At 50.9% G+C, this 16363-nt stretch overlaps 1 protein-coding gene across 1 annotated transcript in view; it reads left to right on the top strand.

The window, feature by feature from the left end:
* DNAH9 (dynein axonemal heavy chain 9) overlaps positions 1–16363 on the top strand; it is a 196489-nt gene that overhangs the window by 1784 nt on the left and 178342 nt on the right. Inside the window, 9 exon segments of the mRNA XM_040530948.1 lie at positions 2557–2753; positions 4411–4569; positions 5934–6064; positions 8145–8356; positions 8549–8782; positions 10564–10731; positions 13074–13190; positions 14563–14713; positions 15732–15846. Of these exon segments, the coding sequence (XP_040386882.1) occupies positions 2557–2753; positions 4411–4569; positions 5934–6064; positions 8145–8356; positions 8549–8782; positions 10564–10731; positions 13074–13190; positions 14563–14713; positions 15732–15846 (1484 nt within the window).

Here is a 16363-nt window from a genome sequence, read left to right on the forward strand (position 1 = left end):
CCCGCGGAGTGGCGGTGACCCGACCGCCGTGCGGGCGCAGCGCTGGAGGCGCCCTCGGGTCCCAGCCCCGCTCCGGGCAGCGGGGACACCAGCAGCGGGCTTCTGGAGGTCTCTGACGGTGGAGGCTCCGCCACCTCGCTGGGCAGCCCCTGCTCCCTCACCCCCGTGGTCCAAAAGCGCTGCCAGGCGTTCAGACGGAGCCTCCTGCGGTTCAGCGCCTGCCGAAGGGCTCGTGGTTTTCCTAGGGGATCTTCAGGAGGTGTGGGCGCTCCCTGTGCCCACCGAGAGCCCCTCAGCTACGTGACGTTGCCTGGACCAAACTCCTGACCTGGAGGGGTCTCCGCAGCGATGCTGCAATGGAAGAGTAAAGGAGCTGCTTGCGCTGAGCAATTCTGGTGACGCCGTTGGTGTAGTAAGATGCTGGCTGACTGATTGGGTTCCCAAGAGCAGGCTGCCTGGCTGGCTGGCTTTGATTTTGTGGGATAACGCGTTATTTGCACAGGGAGCCTTTGTTCTGAGGCATTTGATGAGTTCTGTGGTCTTGGGAAGTCCACACAAACTTTTTTGTATCATGGTTTTGCTTATAGATGGTGGCAGGTAGCGTGTGATACATGTTGTAAACTCCATCTGTTACAGAGAGATTTTGGGGTAGGAACGCTTCAATAGATGCTGTTAGATCCCATTTTTCTGGCTGCCTTCAATAGCTGGGATTGTGCACCTGGATGGCATGTTTGCAGGCTTTTCTCCCCCCAGCTGTTCCAGATGGATGCCGTGTTCCCATAGCAGATCGTGCCTGGGTTTGGTCCCAGTTTCTGCTCAAACTTAAAGGAAAACAGAATGGTTGTCAGCAGAACGGGGGGTCTGTGGGAAGGTGAAAAGGGTCTTGAATTTCCTGAGGCTGCACAGAGCGCTGCTTGCAAGGGGCCTTTTACTGGGGGTTTTAGGTCAGTCTTAGAAGGCTTTGGTTAAAGGAATAGTCTGTGCCGAACTTCCCATGGGTTACTTAGGGCATCAGCACACCAAAACTGTGTCTTTATTCAGCAGGGAGCTGAGCTGTGGATCGCAGCTGGGGTGACCTTTTCTACCTGTCACACACAAACCCTTGGCATGGCTGAAGGGAGCACACCGCCACTCTGTGGAGCTGGGGACTCGTTCCGAGTCCCCTTAGTGTTTTAACAATCTAATAAGAAAAGAAAACAGGTATTAGTAGGCCCGTTACAATAATACCATTACTAGCAGTCCACATGATTTAAGTCATAGGGAAAAATCTTGCTAATAATGTAGTTAAAGCTGCTGAATGTGAGCTCCACACTCTCTGCCCACGTTCCTGGGGCTGGGCTCCTGCTTCCTGCGTCCCTCTGGCTGTGGGGTGGCTGATGCCAGCCTTCCCCGGGCTGGCAGTGCCAGTGGTGAGTACGAAGAGCTGTCAGCATCCTGGCTGCCCCAGCACAGTACTATGGTGGTGCTGGGGTGTTCCTTCTCAATTTTGGGTCCAGTTGCAGCTATTTTAATACCTTTTCTTACCGCAGCCTGCTCCCCTCTCATCAGCCCCGGCTACAGCTGCTCCCTGCAGCCTCCCCGTGGTAACACAGGGGCTGGTGTTTGGCACCGGGGGCAGCCCGGCTTTGGTGGGCTGTTGCCACAGGCTGTTCGCAGAGCGGGGCCAGCCCAGGGTAGGTGACAGCCCCTGCATTGCTTCCACAGTGGGAATGAGCCAAAACCAGCCCAAGCGAGCCCAGGTCACCCCGAGACCTCGTGCTGCCGGTACAAAGCCTGGAGGTGGCAAAAGTCACGTTAATTGGGCCACAGCTTGGGAAAATAACGTAAAAAGCAGCCTGTGCTGAAGACCTGCGGTGCGGTTTGGAAGGGGACCTAGGCGTCCCTCACCAAGAAGAAGGTCCCAGGGGGTACCAGGAGAGCTCCCCCTTCAGCACGCTGGGGCTCAGCCCTGCTGCTGTCGGGGAGGTGTAGCAGTATGCGGGTACGTCAGCACGTGCCGCTGGCCTTGTGTGAGAACAGCGCAGAGCTGTCCCAGAGCTGTCCCAGGCCTCACCTTGCACGCCCAGCAAAACAGCCGGGCGGATGCTCTGAAATACCATCCTGGCAGCCTGATTGTCCTGTGCCCTCCAGGGGCAGGGGAAGCCCCGGGACAGTTGACGGAGGTGAATGTGGTTGGTAAAGGAGCGCAAAGAGCGCTGGACACCAGCTTTTTCTTATTAGTACCTGTAAGGGTGCTGAACCTTGTGATCCTCAATGATGCACAAGAGGCATGAGGTTGCTGGAGCTGGAAGCTCTCACACCCCCCGGTCGGAGCCAGGGCAGCAAGCTTCATGGGTGGGTTTCATCTGGACAACGGTTTAGATTGGCAGCGAAGCGGGCCTGCGGAGAGGTCCCTTTGTTCTGACCTGCCCTTGATTCTCACAGGCAGCAAGCTGCTTGGGACAGCAAGGAATGTGGGACTCCGAGCTTGGCTGAGCAGGGACCTCAGGGCCTGGGGACATTTCAGTCTCCTGCAGCTCTTTTTTATCCATTGCTTTTTCATGACTCCTGCTACAGGTGATTGTGCCCATCCTGACGAACCGTAAGAACCACCAGGGCTGGCCACAAGTGGTGTCGCAGGACATTATACATCATGTCCACAGCCTAAAAAGTGCTGTCTCCGTGGTGGTTGGCCAAGTAAAAGGCAGGACCGTGCTGCCTCTCCCAGCAGGCTCAGAGGGAATCGAGAACATTGATCTGGAACATGAGAAATTGTGAGTATTGCCCTGTGCTTTCCTCTGGGTTATCTCCTGCTGATGCGTATGCTATGTCTTCTGGGGACACCTCACCGACCGTGGTGGCTCTTCTTGCTCACCATCATCTGCTGCTCATCCAGGCTGCCTGGATGGGTGTATTTTGCTCTACCTGCTCTCTAGTTCATGGACTCTGTCTCTGGGGACCATGCAACACTACAGGCAGGTGAGTGAAGCTCAGCAAGTGCAAAAGCAAAGGGTACACAGTAAAGCAACAAACTGTTTGGGTCGATGGGATAAAACAAACCCTGTGGGCAAAACCTCTGCTGCTTTGCTGTTGCCACTGAACAGTAAGCTAGTGCTCTCCTGGCTAAAATTCCCTCTGGTTTCTGTCTGCCAGAGCATGCCCCACAAATGCACTGCTAGAAGTTACGTGACTCACTTGTTCATGATTCATGCTGCCTGCTTGGTCAGAACTATTCTGGCTCCCTTTAAAACTAGATTTATTATTCAAAGGTACGTGAAAAAACATCTACAACTTCCTGCAAGTTTCTAAACTGTTCATGGTCCCATACAGCGATATGGAAACTGTTGCTTGTATCCTCTTGTAGAAGCAGAGCGGTTTTGCAGACACCCACGGCATTTCCTTGTGTTTCTCTTCAAGATGTAGATGAGCCACTTCGGTAATTTCAGTTGTCTCTGTTCATGGTTAAACCTCCCTGGATTCTGAAGTTCACTTCCAGTCCTTGAGGGACAGTCCCCAGGAAAACCACCCCAGTGTTTCTGGCTGGGCAGGACAGCTTGGGAAGGCTGGGCCCTGTGTGCAGCTGGTCTTTGTCTTGCAGTATCTCTAACAGCTGTGGAATCACCATCCTTTGCTAGCTGATATGTCAGGCAGGGTGCTCACATTGCAGCTGGGGGGAACTTCCACCCTGGCCCCCTGAGCAGCCAGCTTGGTGCCCAAAGCCAGAGGTGGAAGGGCTTTGAACAATGCAGTGCTGTAAGCCTGGCCCAGGGCAAGGTAACAAAACCTGGACTGCAGGCAGAGGCAGATCCCTTGGCACATTGTGTCATCGCCGTGCCTGGGCTACACGTTTGCACCCTGTGGGGCCTCAGGAGTTGTGTTAGTGCAGTGGGATTGATCACTTCAGGACAGGACGTGGGGCAGGTGGGGTTGCAGGAGCCATTACTGCTTCCAAGGCAGTGAGGGGACCTGTCCGCAGTGTGCCAGCCCGTCTAGAGTGAGTTCGTGGCGGTGCGGGAGAGTGGGTTGAGCAAGAACAGCAGGAAGAGAGCATTTTGCTGGGGGGGTGGCTCTGCAGGTTGGACCTGGAGCCTGGACGGACCTGATGCTTCAGGGGCTGGCTGTGCTGAGAGGTGGCGGCTGGCTCTTCATTTCCACCATTCCTTTTATGAAACCACGTTCATCCAAGTGTGTTGCTGCCCACATTGCTGTGGTTGCTGTTGAGCTTCATTCATTTTCTCTAGGGTGTAATTCCTGTATTAAAGCAATGGCAAAATCTTACATTTTTTGATGGTTTTGTGGTTTTGAAATGTGAAACTAGACCATAATCTGTAAAATCCAGCTGCCCACGTGGTCATTCGAAGCAGATAAAGCTGAGTAATAAATATAAACAAGTGGAAAGCAAAGTTAACTGGGTGGTCTGTTATTTTGCAGCCTGGAGCTGATAGATAAATCCCTTGTGCATGCCACTGAGTCAGCTATCATAGACTGGAGCTACCAGATCCAGAGAGCACTGAAGAGAGAGTCCTCAGAGCCTCTCCTGCAAGGCAGCAACCCCAGCCCGAAGGTGGAGCTGGAGTTCTGGAAGCACAGGTACCCCGGGCAGCCCGGCTGGAGCGTGGTGGGCTCTGGTGCTGGCTGCGGGCGGAAGGAGGGCGTGCCGGTGGCAGACAGAGCTGCTCTGCCAGTTGAAAAGAGCAGGCTGCCTCGGGTTCGTGGAAAGACTTCAGCCGAGGCAAATTGCTCCCGCGCATAAAATAATCGCAATCTGCAAAGTGTCTCAGAGTCCGGGGGCAGCTGGCTGTATTTTAACGTAGCCCTAGCGCCGGCCCCCTCACGTCTTGAGGGAACAGTTCTGGAAGTGCTCTTACCATCACAGTTCGCTAGGAACCAGCTGCAGCAGTAAGAGCTGATGGACACCTCCCTGGATCTATCTTCTTTTTTCTGCCCAAGAAACTTATTTTGAGGCCTAGAAGATACTTTACTTCCTAAGAAACAGAAATCTGGTTCTGTGCCTCAGAAGAGCTCGTTGCTGTGCCCTGTGGTACTGGCAGAGTAATGCAGCTACTACTGCCAGTGTGCGTAGTGAAGACTAACGCAGCCTTCTCAGAAGCTATCTTTTATTTTTAAAGAATCTACTGATTTTAACAGGCCCTGTCAATGTTTTTTTTTTTTTTTTTTAAATGCAGAGCTGATTTCTGAGCTCAGCCTCTCCTGGCTGGAATATGCTAGTCCTCTCAGCCAGTCTGGGAGCATGTTTGTTATCCACAGGCATGCAGTAGGTCTGGGGCTAAAGGAGCAGCTGGTGCTCGCGGATGAGAGGGGGTTTGGGACATTGCTGTCTCTCCATGGCCGCAAGGAGACCCTGACCCCTACAGCAAAGTCTACAGAACTTTTCAGTGCCACAGCAGCGTGGATGAGTTTCGATCCCACAGCTGAGCTGTGCTTGGCAGGGGTGAGGTGTGAGCACCCACCCATGGTTGCAGACTTTGCTGATGGTAGAGCCCTCTGTCAGAAGGGCTGACTTGACGGCTTTGTGAAGGGCCTTCTGGAAATGGTGCAGCTTAGCTGGCTGTTGTTCTCCTGTCAAAGTGGGCTTCAGATGCTCAGGAGACAGGGCAGGGAATTCCCTCCTGCCCTTGAAAACCTCTGTGGCATGTTGGTATGGGCTGACTTAGGACAAAGTCCAGCCCACAGGAGAGCTCTCACTAACGCCTGCAGAAATAACTGGTGGCTTCTCTCAGCAGTAGCGGAGCTGCCGGCATGGTGAGCCTCAGTGCCAGCTGTCTGTCCTGCAGGCCTTGTCCGTGCCTCCTTCAGAAGCTTCTTACTGTTTTCATTCAGCATTGAGACTCACGCTGGAGGGGATCCAGAATTAGGGCCAGGGAAATGGATGGTTTGTGTGAACAGCTGATGCTGACCCAATACGGACTTGTAACATGTCTTGGGTGTCGTAGGTGTGATGACCTGGAATGCATTTACAACCAGCTGACGACAAGGAAGGTCAGGAACATGATGGAGGTGCTAGAGAGAATCGAGAGCAGCTACTTCCCAGCCTTCAAGTCTATGCTCATGGATGTTGAAGCAGGTGAGGTACTAGGGCAGCTTCAGCCTGTCTGGATGCAATGTGCTGACTTCTGGCCTTTGTTTATATCCTGGTTTAACTGGTTTCAAGCTCAATGTGTTTGTAATGGTGCTGGCCATTAGGAGGTCACTGTGACCATGGGGACTGCAACCACATTGCTAGCCCTGTTGCTGTTTTGTGGTGTAAAACTGGTCTGCTTGTGCTTGTTCTAATGCTTTTTTTTTTTCCGTACTGGGACAAGGTTGATCGCTGGTCTGTTGGGCTAGACTTTTCCCAAAGGTCAGGGTGAGCAGATCTGGGAATTCAGTCTGTCGTAATAAAGCATTCACAGTAATGCAGCAGGGCTAGCCTCGACTGATCTGAAACACGGTGTACCTTGAGACCTGATTTCGCCAGGTCTTGTGGTGTCAGTCTGCAGGGGAGGTGTCGGGGCTGAGCATGGCCTCCCACCCTGACCCTGCAGGCTGTGCTGTGCAGGATTGCTCAGCTCTGCTTATTCTGCCCCGAGAAGCCTGGTGCATGGCTCAAGGCACCCCAGTAACATTTGGTGGGATTGAGCTGTGTCCAAAACCTCTATAACCGTGATGCAGTGAATGTCTGAGCCATTGGTTTTGTGCCCTGTCCGAAAATTACTTAAATTCCCCTGCGAAGCTGCGCAGAGGATCTTTATGCAGTGAGCTGTCTGCCCATGTCCCCATCCAGAATGTCCTCCCAGAGCGCAAGGTCTGGCCAGCCCGCAGCTCTCCTCGCCGCCTTTTCAGATTCTTTCAGGCAGCTGAGTGGTGTGGGTGGCCTGTAGGTGGTGGTGTGCACCAGCAGATCCATCTTCTCTTCTTTATTTTGCCATTCTGGCACAATTCAGTGAGACAGGAGAGCTTTGAGGAAAAGAATGAAATAATTGCATTTTCTAGTGTAGGGAATTAAAGGCTTTTTTTTTGTTTTGTTAATAAGAAGTCTGGTAAGGAAGGAAGCATATTTTTCCTCGTTAATCAAGCAGACTTCTGCCTTAAACATGAAGTTACATGAAAGTAGCACAATCTTTATTCCAGTGTGCTTTGCTTAGGGAAGTTAAGTTCATCCAAAGGAAATACTACAAATTCCCCTCTAACAGTGAGAAGCAACGTCGTCCTGCTGCTCCATGCCCTGTACCTCTCCATGAATGACCCTCTGCGTCCATCTTCATCCCAGCTGCTCAGGCTTTGCTAGCTGTGTTCATGCTGGCAGCTAACGCTGTTCTTCACTTCTCCACATGGAAACACGTAATCTATTAAGGATGTTTGTCACACTGTACATTGTACAAGTTATTTGGGCTAGAGAAGCACCCCCTGTACCAAGAGTTCATTGTTAATTAATTCTTTAAGAGTCTAATCAAAATACAACCAATATTAGGTTTTAGTACAGCTACAGCAATACTAACTGGATAATTTGGGCTGTAAGTGTGAATTCCCATTACAGCACAGTTCAGATTTGTTTGCATCAGCTTTTTAGTCTCCGTCCCTTTCCCTGGTGCCGTGCTCTCCCTGCTGGTGTGGTGGTATGGCTGATGTCTGTGTCCCTGCATCCGTGCTGGGAGGGCAGTGTTACCAGTTGGGGTTTCTTCTTCATCTTGGATTTTGGGGTTATCTTTATATGCATTCAGGTACTTCTGTCACTTCTTGTTTGTCTATGGATTTAGTTACATAATGATCACCTGGTTTTATTCACGTGTTTGCTCTATAGCATAGTTCTTTAGGGTAAAGTCACACAGATGTACAAATCAAATCAGTCTGAGTAGCTGAAAGTTTTAGCTTGCTGTTGGACAGCTTTGTTTTACAGTGCTGGGTCGGCTTCTCCCAGTGGTTCTCTTGCTTCAAGTGGCCTGGCCCCAGACGGGTGCTGCAGACCTGGCTTTGTTGCCTTGTCCCTTGCCGTGCTGTCAGTTTGTCTCCTTTCCTGATTATTGCCTCAGAAGAGCACTGGTCAAGAAATTTTTCAGTGCATGGGTATCTGAGTATGTGTGGTGCTTGCTGGGATGGTTTGCTTTCTGGCCCATAACCTGGCACACCACAGCTGGGTGGGCTTCACCAGTTCTGCTTCTTCACAGCTTTGACTGAAGCCCGGGACATTCACCTGCACCTGCTGCCCCTCAGACGCCATTTGGAGGCCATAGAGAGGGCTGAGTTCAGCGAGGTGAAGCCTCTCCTGCTCCCCCTGCTCCACGTGGTGTGTTTGGCCTGGGTCACCTCCCAGCACTACAGCGTACCCGCGCGGGTGGTAGTGCTGCTCCAGGAAATCTGCAATCTTCTCATCCAGCAGGTGCGTGGCCAGCACTGCTGTTTCCAGAGGGCAGTTTTTAAAATAATGTCTCCTCTCTCTTCCTCTCCCCAACCCATCTGTGGCAAAGTGATTTTTTTAAGCCACGTTTAACTTGAAACGTGTTCAGCTCAAGAAGTGGCTGTTTGATGGGATGGCAGAAGTGATCTCTTGGGTGTGATTTTGTTGTTCCAGGCCCTGGTGTACCTGTCTCCAGAAGACCTTCTAAAAGGGGAGATGGAAGAGAGCCTGGGCAAGGTGCAAACGGTGCTCAGCATCCTGAATGCATTCAAATGGGCATTTGAGGACAGAAGGGAAAAACTTCACACATATTATGAACCGGGCCAAGAAGTGAAGGAGTGGGACTTCCACGCCACGATGGTGTTTGCAAGGCTGGACAGTTTCCTGAAGAGACTGGGGATGGTGGAGGTGAGGATCTGGTCCTGAAAGATATTTCAGGCCTTCAGAAGAGCTCTGTAGCCATGAATTCACTTGTTAACACCTTCACTGGGTGCCAGGGGAGGAGGCTGCTCGCTGCTCATAGGTCTCCTGTTGCAGCAAGTCTGGGACCTTGCCTTACCTTGCCCTGCTCTGTGAATGAGCGAGCTACACAGCTGTGTCCTTCTGTTCGTGTTGGTAGGTGTGTTTGTTCTTCTGGAGAAACCCCGTCGGACTCCTTGCCAATGGGGGGAGAACCCCATTGGACTTCCCTTGCCCGTTGGGGCAAGGGAATGGGGATTACTGAGGGCTGTGGATCAAGCAGTGCTGTCTCTGGGCCCTGTCCCCCGCGACACCCCAGAGCAGGGTCCTGCCTGGCTGGGAGAGGCCATGCGTGCCCCTCAAGGCTGGGCACCACTTGGCTGTGCCGTGTGGGCCCTGGGGAGGAGCAGGGACACGGTGCTCGCCAGGTCATCCCTTCAGAGCCCGATGGTCTGTCAACCTGGGGTGCTGCAGCTCCCGTTTACCTATTTAAAGGCAGATCTGGGCTGCTCTTCTGCTTCTCTTGTTCTCTGTAGTGGAACAGAGGGTTTTACTGGCCGAAGTAAGCTGTATATTTTTATGCATTATTGGATTACCTGTGTTGAAAATCACCATGACTGATGACTGTTTTAAAACTATTCATAACAGTGGTTTCCAGTAAGGTTGGCTGTGCAGTAAACCAAATTATGCTTGCCAGTGTCGAGATGAATATAAATAGGCATAGGAGTAACTGCAGGTCATCATGAGAACAATATGAGTGACACTAATTATGCTCTGTAACTCTGCAAAGGCTCTGGGGCACCGATTGCTCATTGCTTGGTTACTACGAAAATGGGCTACAGAAGAAAGTCATTACGGAGCGTCTGAGCTGCACGTGCACTGCCATGGTGGCAGAGGGCGGGGCGTGGTGTCCCATACCTCCAGGGACAGTGAAAGGCTGCAGCGTGTGTGCAGCCAGGTGGAGGATCTGCAGGGGGCTGAGATGTGAGCTGTAAAATAATAATAAAAAGCATTACGCGCACCTCCTGTTAATGAGGAAGGCTCCTGCCTGGGGGGTGGCACCGAAGCCTGGTGGTGCCTTGGCGTAGCGTGGGAGGCTGCGTCCCATTTGGCAGCCCCATCCCAAAGGCATTGGCACTGGCCGAATGCCGCCTGTTTGGGGTGCTGAGTTCTGTGCTCGGGGCTGTCCCTGGAGCTCCAGATGGCTGCAGGTCCATCCCTGTGCTTGACATCAGCACGTTCCTGCTGGTCCTCTGAGGCTGCAGACCAACCAACCAGCCCTCGCTCCCCCCACACCAGGAGTCCTACTGGAAGAGCTGGACTCGGTGCTGGCAGCGCTGCTGCCATGGCTGGGTCCTGGGAGGTGGCACCGGGGGGTCAGGCCCAGCCAGGCTGCAGAGGATGGGAAGGAAAAGAGCCACCTACCCACCTCAGTAGAGATGGGCCTCATGTTGTTTTGAACGTGTCCCCTAACTACCCTTAAAAGCAATTTCACAGTTGGCACAGTATTTCCAGTGGCAGCTGCAGGTCCCACCAGAACAGGAAGTGCTGTGCGCAGCCAGTGGTGCCCGTGGTGGGCAGGATCCAGCTCCCCCCTTCCTGCGTGTGCTGCTCAGTGGTGTGCCTGGGGAGGTCCCACAGCACGGCAGCGAGTGCAGCTCCCTGTTGTGACAACTGTTCTCATTGTCTTTGTCATCATCTTAACCTGTGTGTGTCCGCTGGCTTTGAAGGATCTCCTGACAAATGCCTTGGACCTGATGAAGCTGGAAAAGATCGAGTTCAGCGGGATTAAAGGGAAAGCCCTGAGTCAGCAGGTCCTGGATGTGTATGAGGAATTCCAGGAAGCATACAAGGTGTTTGCAGAGCGAACCTATGACTGCCTCGACCTGACCAACACGGTAGGTGGGACCAGCCTCTGGGAACACCAACGCCATGTATGTGTTTCCAGAGCAGCGATGAAGCCCTGGTGCATGTGCAGTCCTGCTGTCTTCTTCCCACCTTTTTGTTCCTTTTGGTATGATCTGATCTGTCACTGCAGAGAAAACTGTCGCTGGGAGACACTGGCCTTTTCTGCAGAGATATGGGAGCTCTTGCAGGTTCATAGAGTCATAGAATATCCCGAGTTGGAAGGGACCCACAAGGATCATCAAGTCCAACTCCCGGCACCACACAGGTCTACCCAAAATTTTAGACCATGTGACTAAGTGCACAGTCCAAACGCTTCTTAAACCCTGAGAGGCTTGGTGCCGTGACTACTTCCCCGGGGAGCCTGTTCCAGTGCCTGACAACCCTCTTGGTTAAAAACCTCTTCCTGATGTGTAGCCTAAACCTCCCCTGCCTCAGCTTGACACCATTCCCTTGGGTCCTATCGCTGGTGACTAAAGAGAATAGATCGGTGCCTGCCCCTCCACTCCCCCTCGTGAGGAAGCTGTAGGCCGCAATGAGGTCTCCCCTCAGCCTCCTCTTTTCCAGGCTGAACAGGTCCAGTGACCTCAGCTGCTCCTCATACGTCTTCCCCTCTAGGCCCTTCACCATCTTTGTACCCCTCCTCTGGACGCTCTCCAACAGTTTCACGTCCTTTTTGTACTGTGGTGCCCAGAACTGCACACAGTACTCGAGGCGAGGCCGCACCAGTGCAGAGGTGGTTCAGGACCGTATCTTGCCAGTTCAGGACCTTAGACCATTCCAGTTGGGAAGCCTGCATTTTCACGCCTTTTGCACAAACTTTTCCTGTAGGTTGTGCTTGCTGGGTGTGTGAACTGTACCAACATCCACACTGTTTTGCTTTCCAGCTCTCAGTGCCTAGCTTGCCTGATGAAGGCCAGCTCGGGTAACCTCTGGGGATCTGTTTGCTTTTGTCTAGTTGCACACATGACATCTGGTGCTCTCAGCATTCGAGAACCCCATATTTAAATATCAGTAGTGCTTTAATTAAAGGAATATTCCCAGTCCTCAAAGTCATGGCTCAGTGGCCATGCAGATCCCAGATGCTCACACTAGTACACATCATACAAGCAGGGCACAGCAAGTAAGCTGCTGTCCCCCTTATGGTCCTACTCTTGGCCTTGACACCAAGCAGCATAGCCTGGGTAGGCTATGAAGGAAGGATGGGAATGGCATTACTGAAGGAGTCTGTGTCCTGTGATCTCAGAGGATCTCCGATTTCTTCTGCTGCTTGTCCCATTTGCCCTGGGGTCAGTTTGTTAAATCTAGCTGGCAGGACAGGGTTAGGGCTATACATGCAGCCAGAGGAGGGAGTGCTAAAACAAATGGCCAAGGGCAGCTTGGTGGTGAGGAGCTCCCGTCCCACACTGCTCATGGGGCAGCCCTTCACAGCAGGTGTCCAAATGGAAGGTAATCCTGGAGCAAAATCCAGCAGGCTTCTGACTTGCTCAGGTTTGTACTGGGATGAAGGGTGAGTGTGCTGGTAGCGGGATGCAAGGCCAGTGCCTTGCACCTACGGTGATAGGGCCTGTCTGGCGCAGTGATGGGCAGCTTACACTTCACTCCCTGTAGTTCCCAGTAACATCTCTGCAGTGGGAGGCACAACCCTAGTGCTGGCTGGCTGGGTCTTGCTGGGAAGCTGCTTGCTCCACATCGCTTCTCTTTCAGGGTGGAGGGCATGGAAGGAGCGGTGACCATGGCTCTGCAGGGGCTGGCTTGATTTTGGTGACCCCTTGGCCTTCTGTGTCATGCTCATTCTTTCAGTGCCTGAGTTTTCCACCTTCTGTTACCTCTTTTTTTCAGCTAAAACATGGTATCTGGTCTTGCTGAAGCTCAGTGATGGTAATAGTAAAAGCTGTTGCCTTGCACTTTGTCCTTCCAGATAAGAGACATATGGCCTAATTTTTAGCCACTTTGTCCAAATTAGAAATGCTGAAGTCTCATAGTTTGTCAAGCCCAGTCTTTGATTTGGGCTCTTTTCCTGTAGGAAAAAACAAACAAACAAGCTTTTGCTCTTCAGCTTCAAAGGATTTTTTACAATCTGGGCAAGGAAATTAGTGCCAGAAGATGATGGAAGTTACAGAAGCAGAACTGTTGAAGTTGGAAGGACCTCTGGAGACCACCTAGTCCAACACCCTGCTCAAAGCAGGGTCAGCTAGAGCAAGGGTGTGTCCAATTGGGTTTAGTATCTCCAAGAATGAATATCCCCAAGGGTGGAGACTCCACAGCATCTCTGGGTACCTTCATGGTGTCGTTCCACAACCATTTCATGGCTTGCTGTTCTGCCTTCCTACAGGATTTTGAGCAAGATGCCTTTGATTTCATGCAAAAAGTAGAAGACATCGACCGGCGGCTGGCAACTATTTTCATCCAGGCTTTTGATGATGCTTCGGACTTGGAGCACGCCTTTAAGGTTTTTATGTCACATCCATTTTGTAGAAGGGAAATCAGGGAACCTACGGGTAGGCTGTATGAGAGGAGGGCAGGTGGTGCTGTGTCTACAGGTACACGGGGCTGGTGTTTGCTGACAGTGGGACAATGAGGCTTGTAGCTTTGGGGCTTGTCTCAGTGACACTCAGGCTTACAGGTCCCTCACAAACTGTGAAACCAGAGAGCTGCTAGCAGGGTGTTTGCTGAAAGATTTGGGAGTATTTGTGCTCTTCCCATAAAGACGGACAAAATGGAGCTTTGTTCAATGTTTAAGAAATTGTTCAAATCATGCTTTCAGTTGCCAGTTTTATTTTTCTGTCCATGAGTCGGAGGAATTATGCTTTTTCTAGGATTTCCTGGTAAAAAAAAATGCTGCTATGAATTGGGTATTACTGTTAATATCATAGAATCATAGAATGGTTTGGGTTGAAAGGGACCTTAAAAATCGTCTAGTTCCAACTCCCCTGCCATGGGCAGGGACACCTCCCACCAGACCGGGTTGCTCCAAGCCCCCTCCAGCCTGGCCTTGAACACCTCCAGGGCTGGGGCATCCACAGCTTCTCTGGGCAGCCTGGGCCAGGGCCTCACTGCCCTCACCAAGAAGAATTTCTTCCTAATATGTAATTTAAACCTGCCCTCTTTTAGTTTAAAGCCATTACTCCTTGTTCTATCACCACACCCCCTGACACAGAGTCCCCCCCCAGCTTTCCTGCAGTCCCCTTTAGGCACTGGCAGGCCGCTGTGAGGTCTCCCTGGAGCCTTCCCCAGGCTGAACAACCCCAGCTCACTCAGCCTGGCTCCACAGGAGAGGTACTCCAGCCTCTGAACATCCTTGTGGCCTCCTCTGGACTCACTCTAACAGGTCCATGTCCTTCTTACACTGGGGGCCCCAGAGCTGGATGCAGTAGTACACAGGTATAGTTCAGTTCTGGAAGCTCAGGTTTTCTAGAAATAAGGCTATTTTGTTTACCAATGAATCAATCTTGCAGAAAAACTAAATGGGTATTTTCTGAAAAACCTTAACATAAGTGTTTGTTGAAACAATCGTAGAAAATGATAGTATTTATCCTCAGGTTATTTTTGAGAAAATAACAAATTTTGAAGTGTTTGAAAAAATGACAATTGGGATATGGTTCACCTGCAGAGAAAATGTGAACTCTGTAATAAAGGGAGAGCTATCTGGAAAGAATAGAGTAAAGAAAAGAGAGAATAAGTAAAGAAAGGAAATTCCCCTTTCCACATGCCCCTTGTTGCACATTACTGAAGCACTTGGGTTAGTGAGGAAGTCCCAGTGGATTTCTCTGCAGAAATCAGGGTTGTGATTGCTTTCCCTCTGCTTTCTTTTCCTTCTACAGTTGCTGTACATGTATGGGAGCCTTTTGGAGCGGCCAGTAATCGCTGCGGATACTGCTGACAAATACTCTGTCCTCATCAGCGTGTTCAACAGTGCTTTGAATGATGCTAGTTTGATCTACTCCAGGCACATCCAGGCAGAGCTGGAGCTCGGTGAGTAAATTTGATTTTATAGAGAATGGATTTAGATGATTTTTTTGGGGAAAATAATTTGTATGTTCTAGGGAAACCAGAAAACCACTGCAAAAATTTTCAGCTGCTACATCTCCTGGTGGAAATGGAAATCCCTGCAAAATCTCTGTTCTTAGTATTAAAGCAAATAATCTGTCGGGGGGCAGGAATATCTTTTTGTATGTGTATACATGGTATGTAGCTCAGAGTGAAGATACCTGCTGTGTTTTTCCCCTAGCAAGGGTGTGACGGGAGTTTTCTCTCCACATTTATGTGCTGCCTCTAACACTCCGTGGGGCTTGCAAACCCACTCATGTGCTCCACGATGTGAATTTACAGTGTTTCCCTTGTAATACTGTAAATGCAAAGTATGCAAGTTGGGACTTTGTAACCAAGGGTTTAATCAACCTTCTCCAGGTTTAGTATTTCCCATGTGTGCTGTAACAGGAGTGAATGGGTAGGGTCCTATTAGATTATGCATGGATTTTTGAGTAACAAACCATTCACTCAACTCAGAAAGCTTGTACGGGAAGCAGACAAGGTCCAGAAGAGGCAACATTGGTGGAATTAGTACAGGTTAACAAAAGGAACGGGGAGATTAATGGAGGGAAGGGCCCATCATTTGCCATGTATTTAAGGGGTGTTAAGTGGGTGTGAGACAAGATGGTCAGAACTAGCTCCTGGTCAGAAATCCCTAAACCAGTGGTTGTGGGGAGCAGGGAATGCATCCCAGGCAAAGGATGCCTCTGTATCAGCTCCATTCCTAATGTTTACTGGGCTTCTCAGTTGATTGGAGACATTCTCAGGTCCTTATTCAAGGTCCAGAGGCACTAGGAGTCCTCTCCTGGTCACAGACCTGCATCAGTGGATCAGGTGCTTGGATTTAAGGGAGCAAGCTGGGAAATCAGCACAGTTTTACACAGATGAGTTGCTTTTCATTCATCTTTGAGGTTACAAATGCAGCGTTCAGTCAAATACCATTTCAATCTGCCCCCCCCAGGATCCCCTCCTGTGCACAAGAACATGCCGGTGGTAGCTGGAGCGCTGGGCTGGGCTCGGGAGCTGAGAGCACGAATCCAGGCACAGTTTGGTTGCTTCAGGCACATCACACATCCGTGCGTGTCTGTTCCAGCTAAGTTTTTTATGACCATCTTGATATCTTTTCTCTAATCAATCTGATTTTCGTTCTGTGTTGAATGTTATTCAATGGTTATAGCTGAAATATTTCTTGGTCAAAGAGGTGTGAAGTGATAGTGCTGGCGCTTTTCAACTTCCCTACAATCTTTTTTTAAGGAACTCATTAACTGGATTTGTTTGGAAGTGGTTAAGAGGCACAGTGGGATACTACATGGGCTTTTCAGCTTTCAGGCACAGTTCTAGGTTGCAATTGAAAGACGTATTGGAACCTTTTCCTCAGCAACCCCACTCCATGTGTGTTCCAGCACCTCCTTGGGAACAATCCAGTCCTGGGCTTCCAGCTCTTATTCTGGGATTGCCCAAGCTGTGAAGCGCCTTTGCTTGGGTGCTCGACAGGTGCTGGGCTGGACTCTTTTAAGATAGGCTGAAAGAGCTGAGTTTCAGGTTGGTGAACACATGAGGACATGGCCTGGGCACTGGCAGAAGACAGCTTGC

Source organism: Cygnus olor, chromosome 18, assembly GCF_009769625.2.
Source record: "Cygnus olor isolate bCygOlo1 chromosome 18, bCygOlo1.pri.v2, whole genome shotgun sequence".
Taxonomy (NCBI): domain Eukaryota; kingdom Metazoa; phylum Chordata; class Aves; order Anseriformes; family Anatidae; genus Cygnus; species Cygnus olor.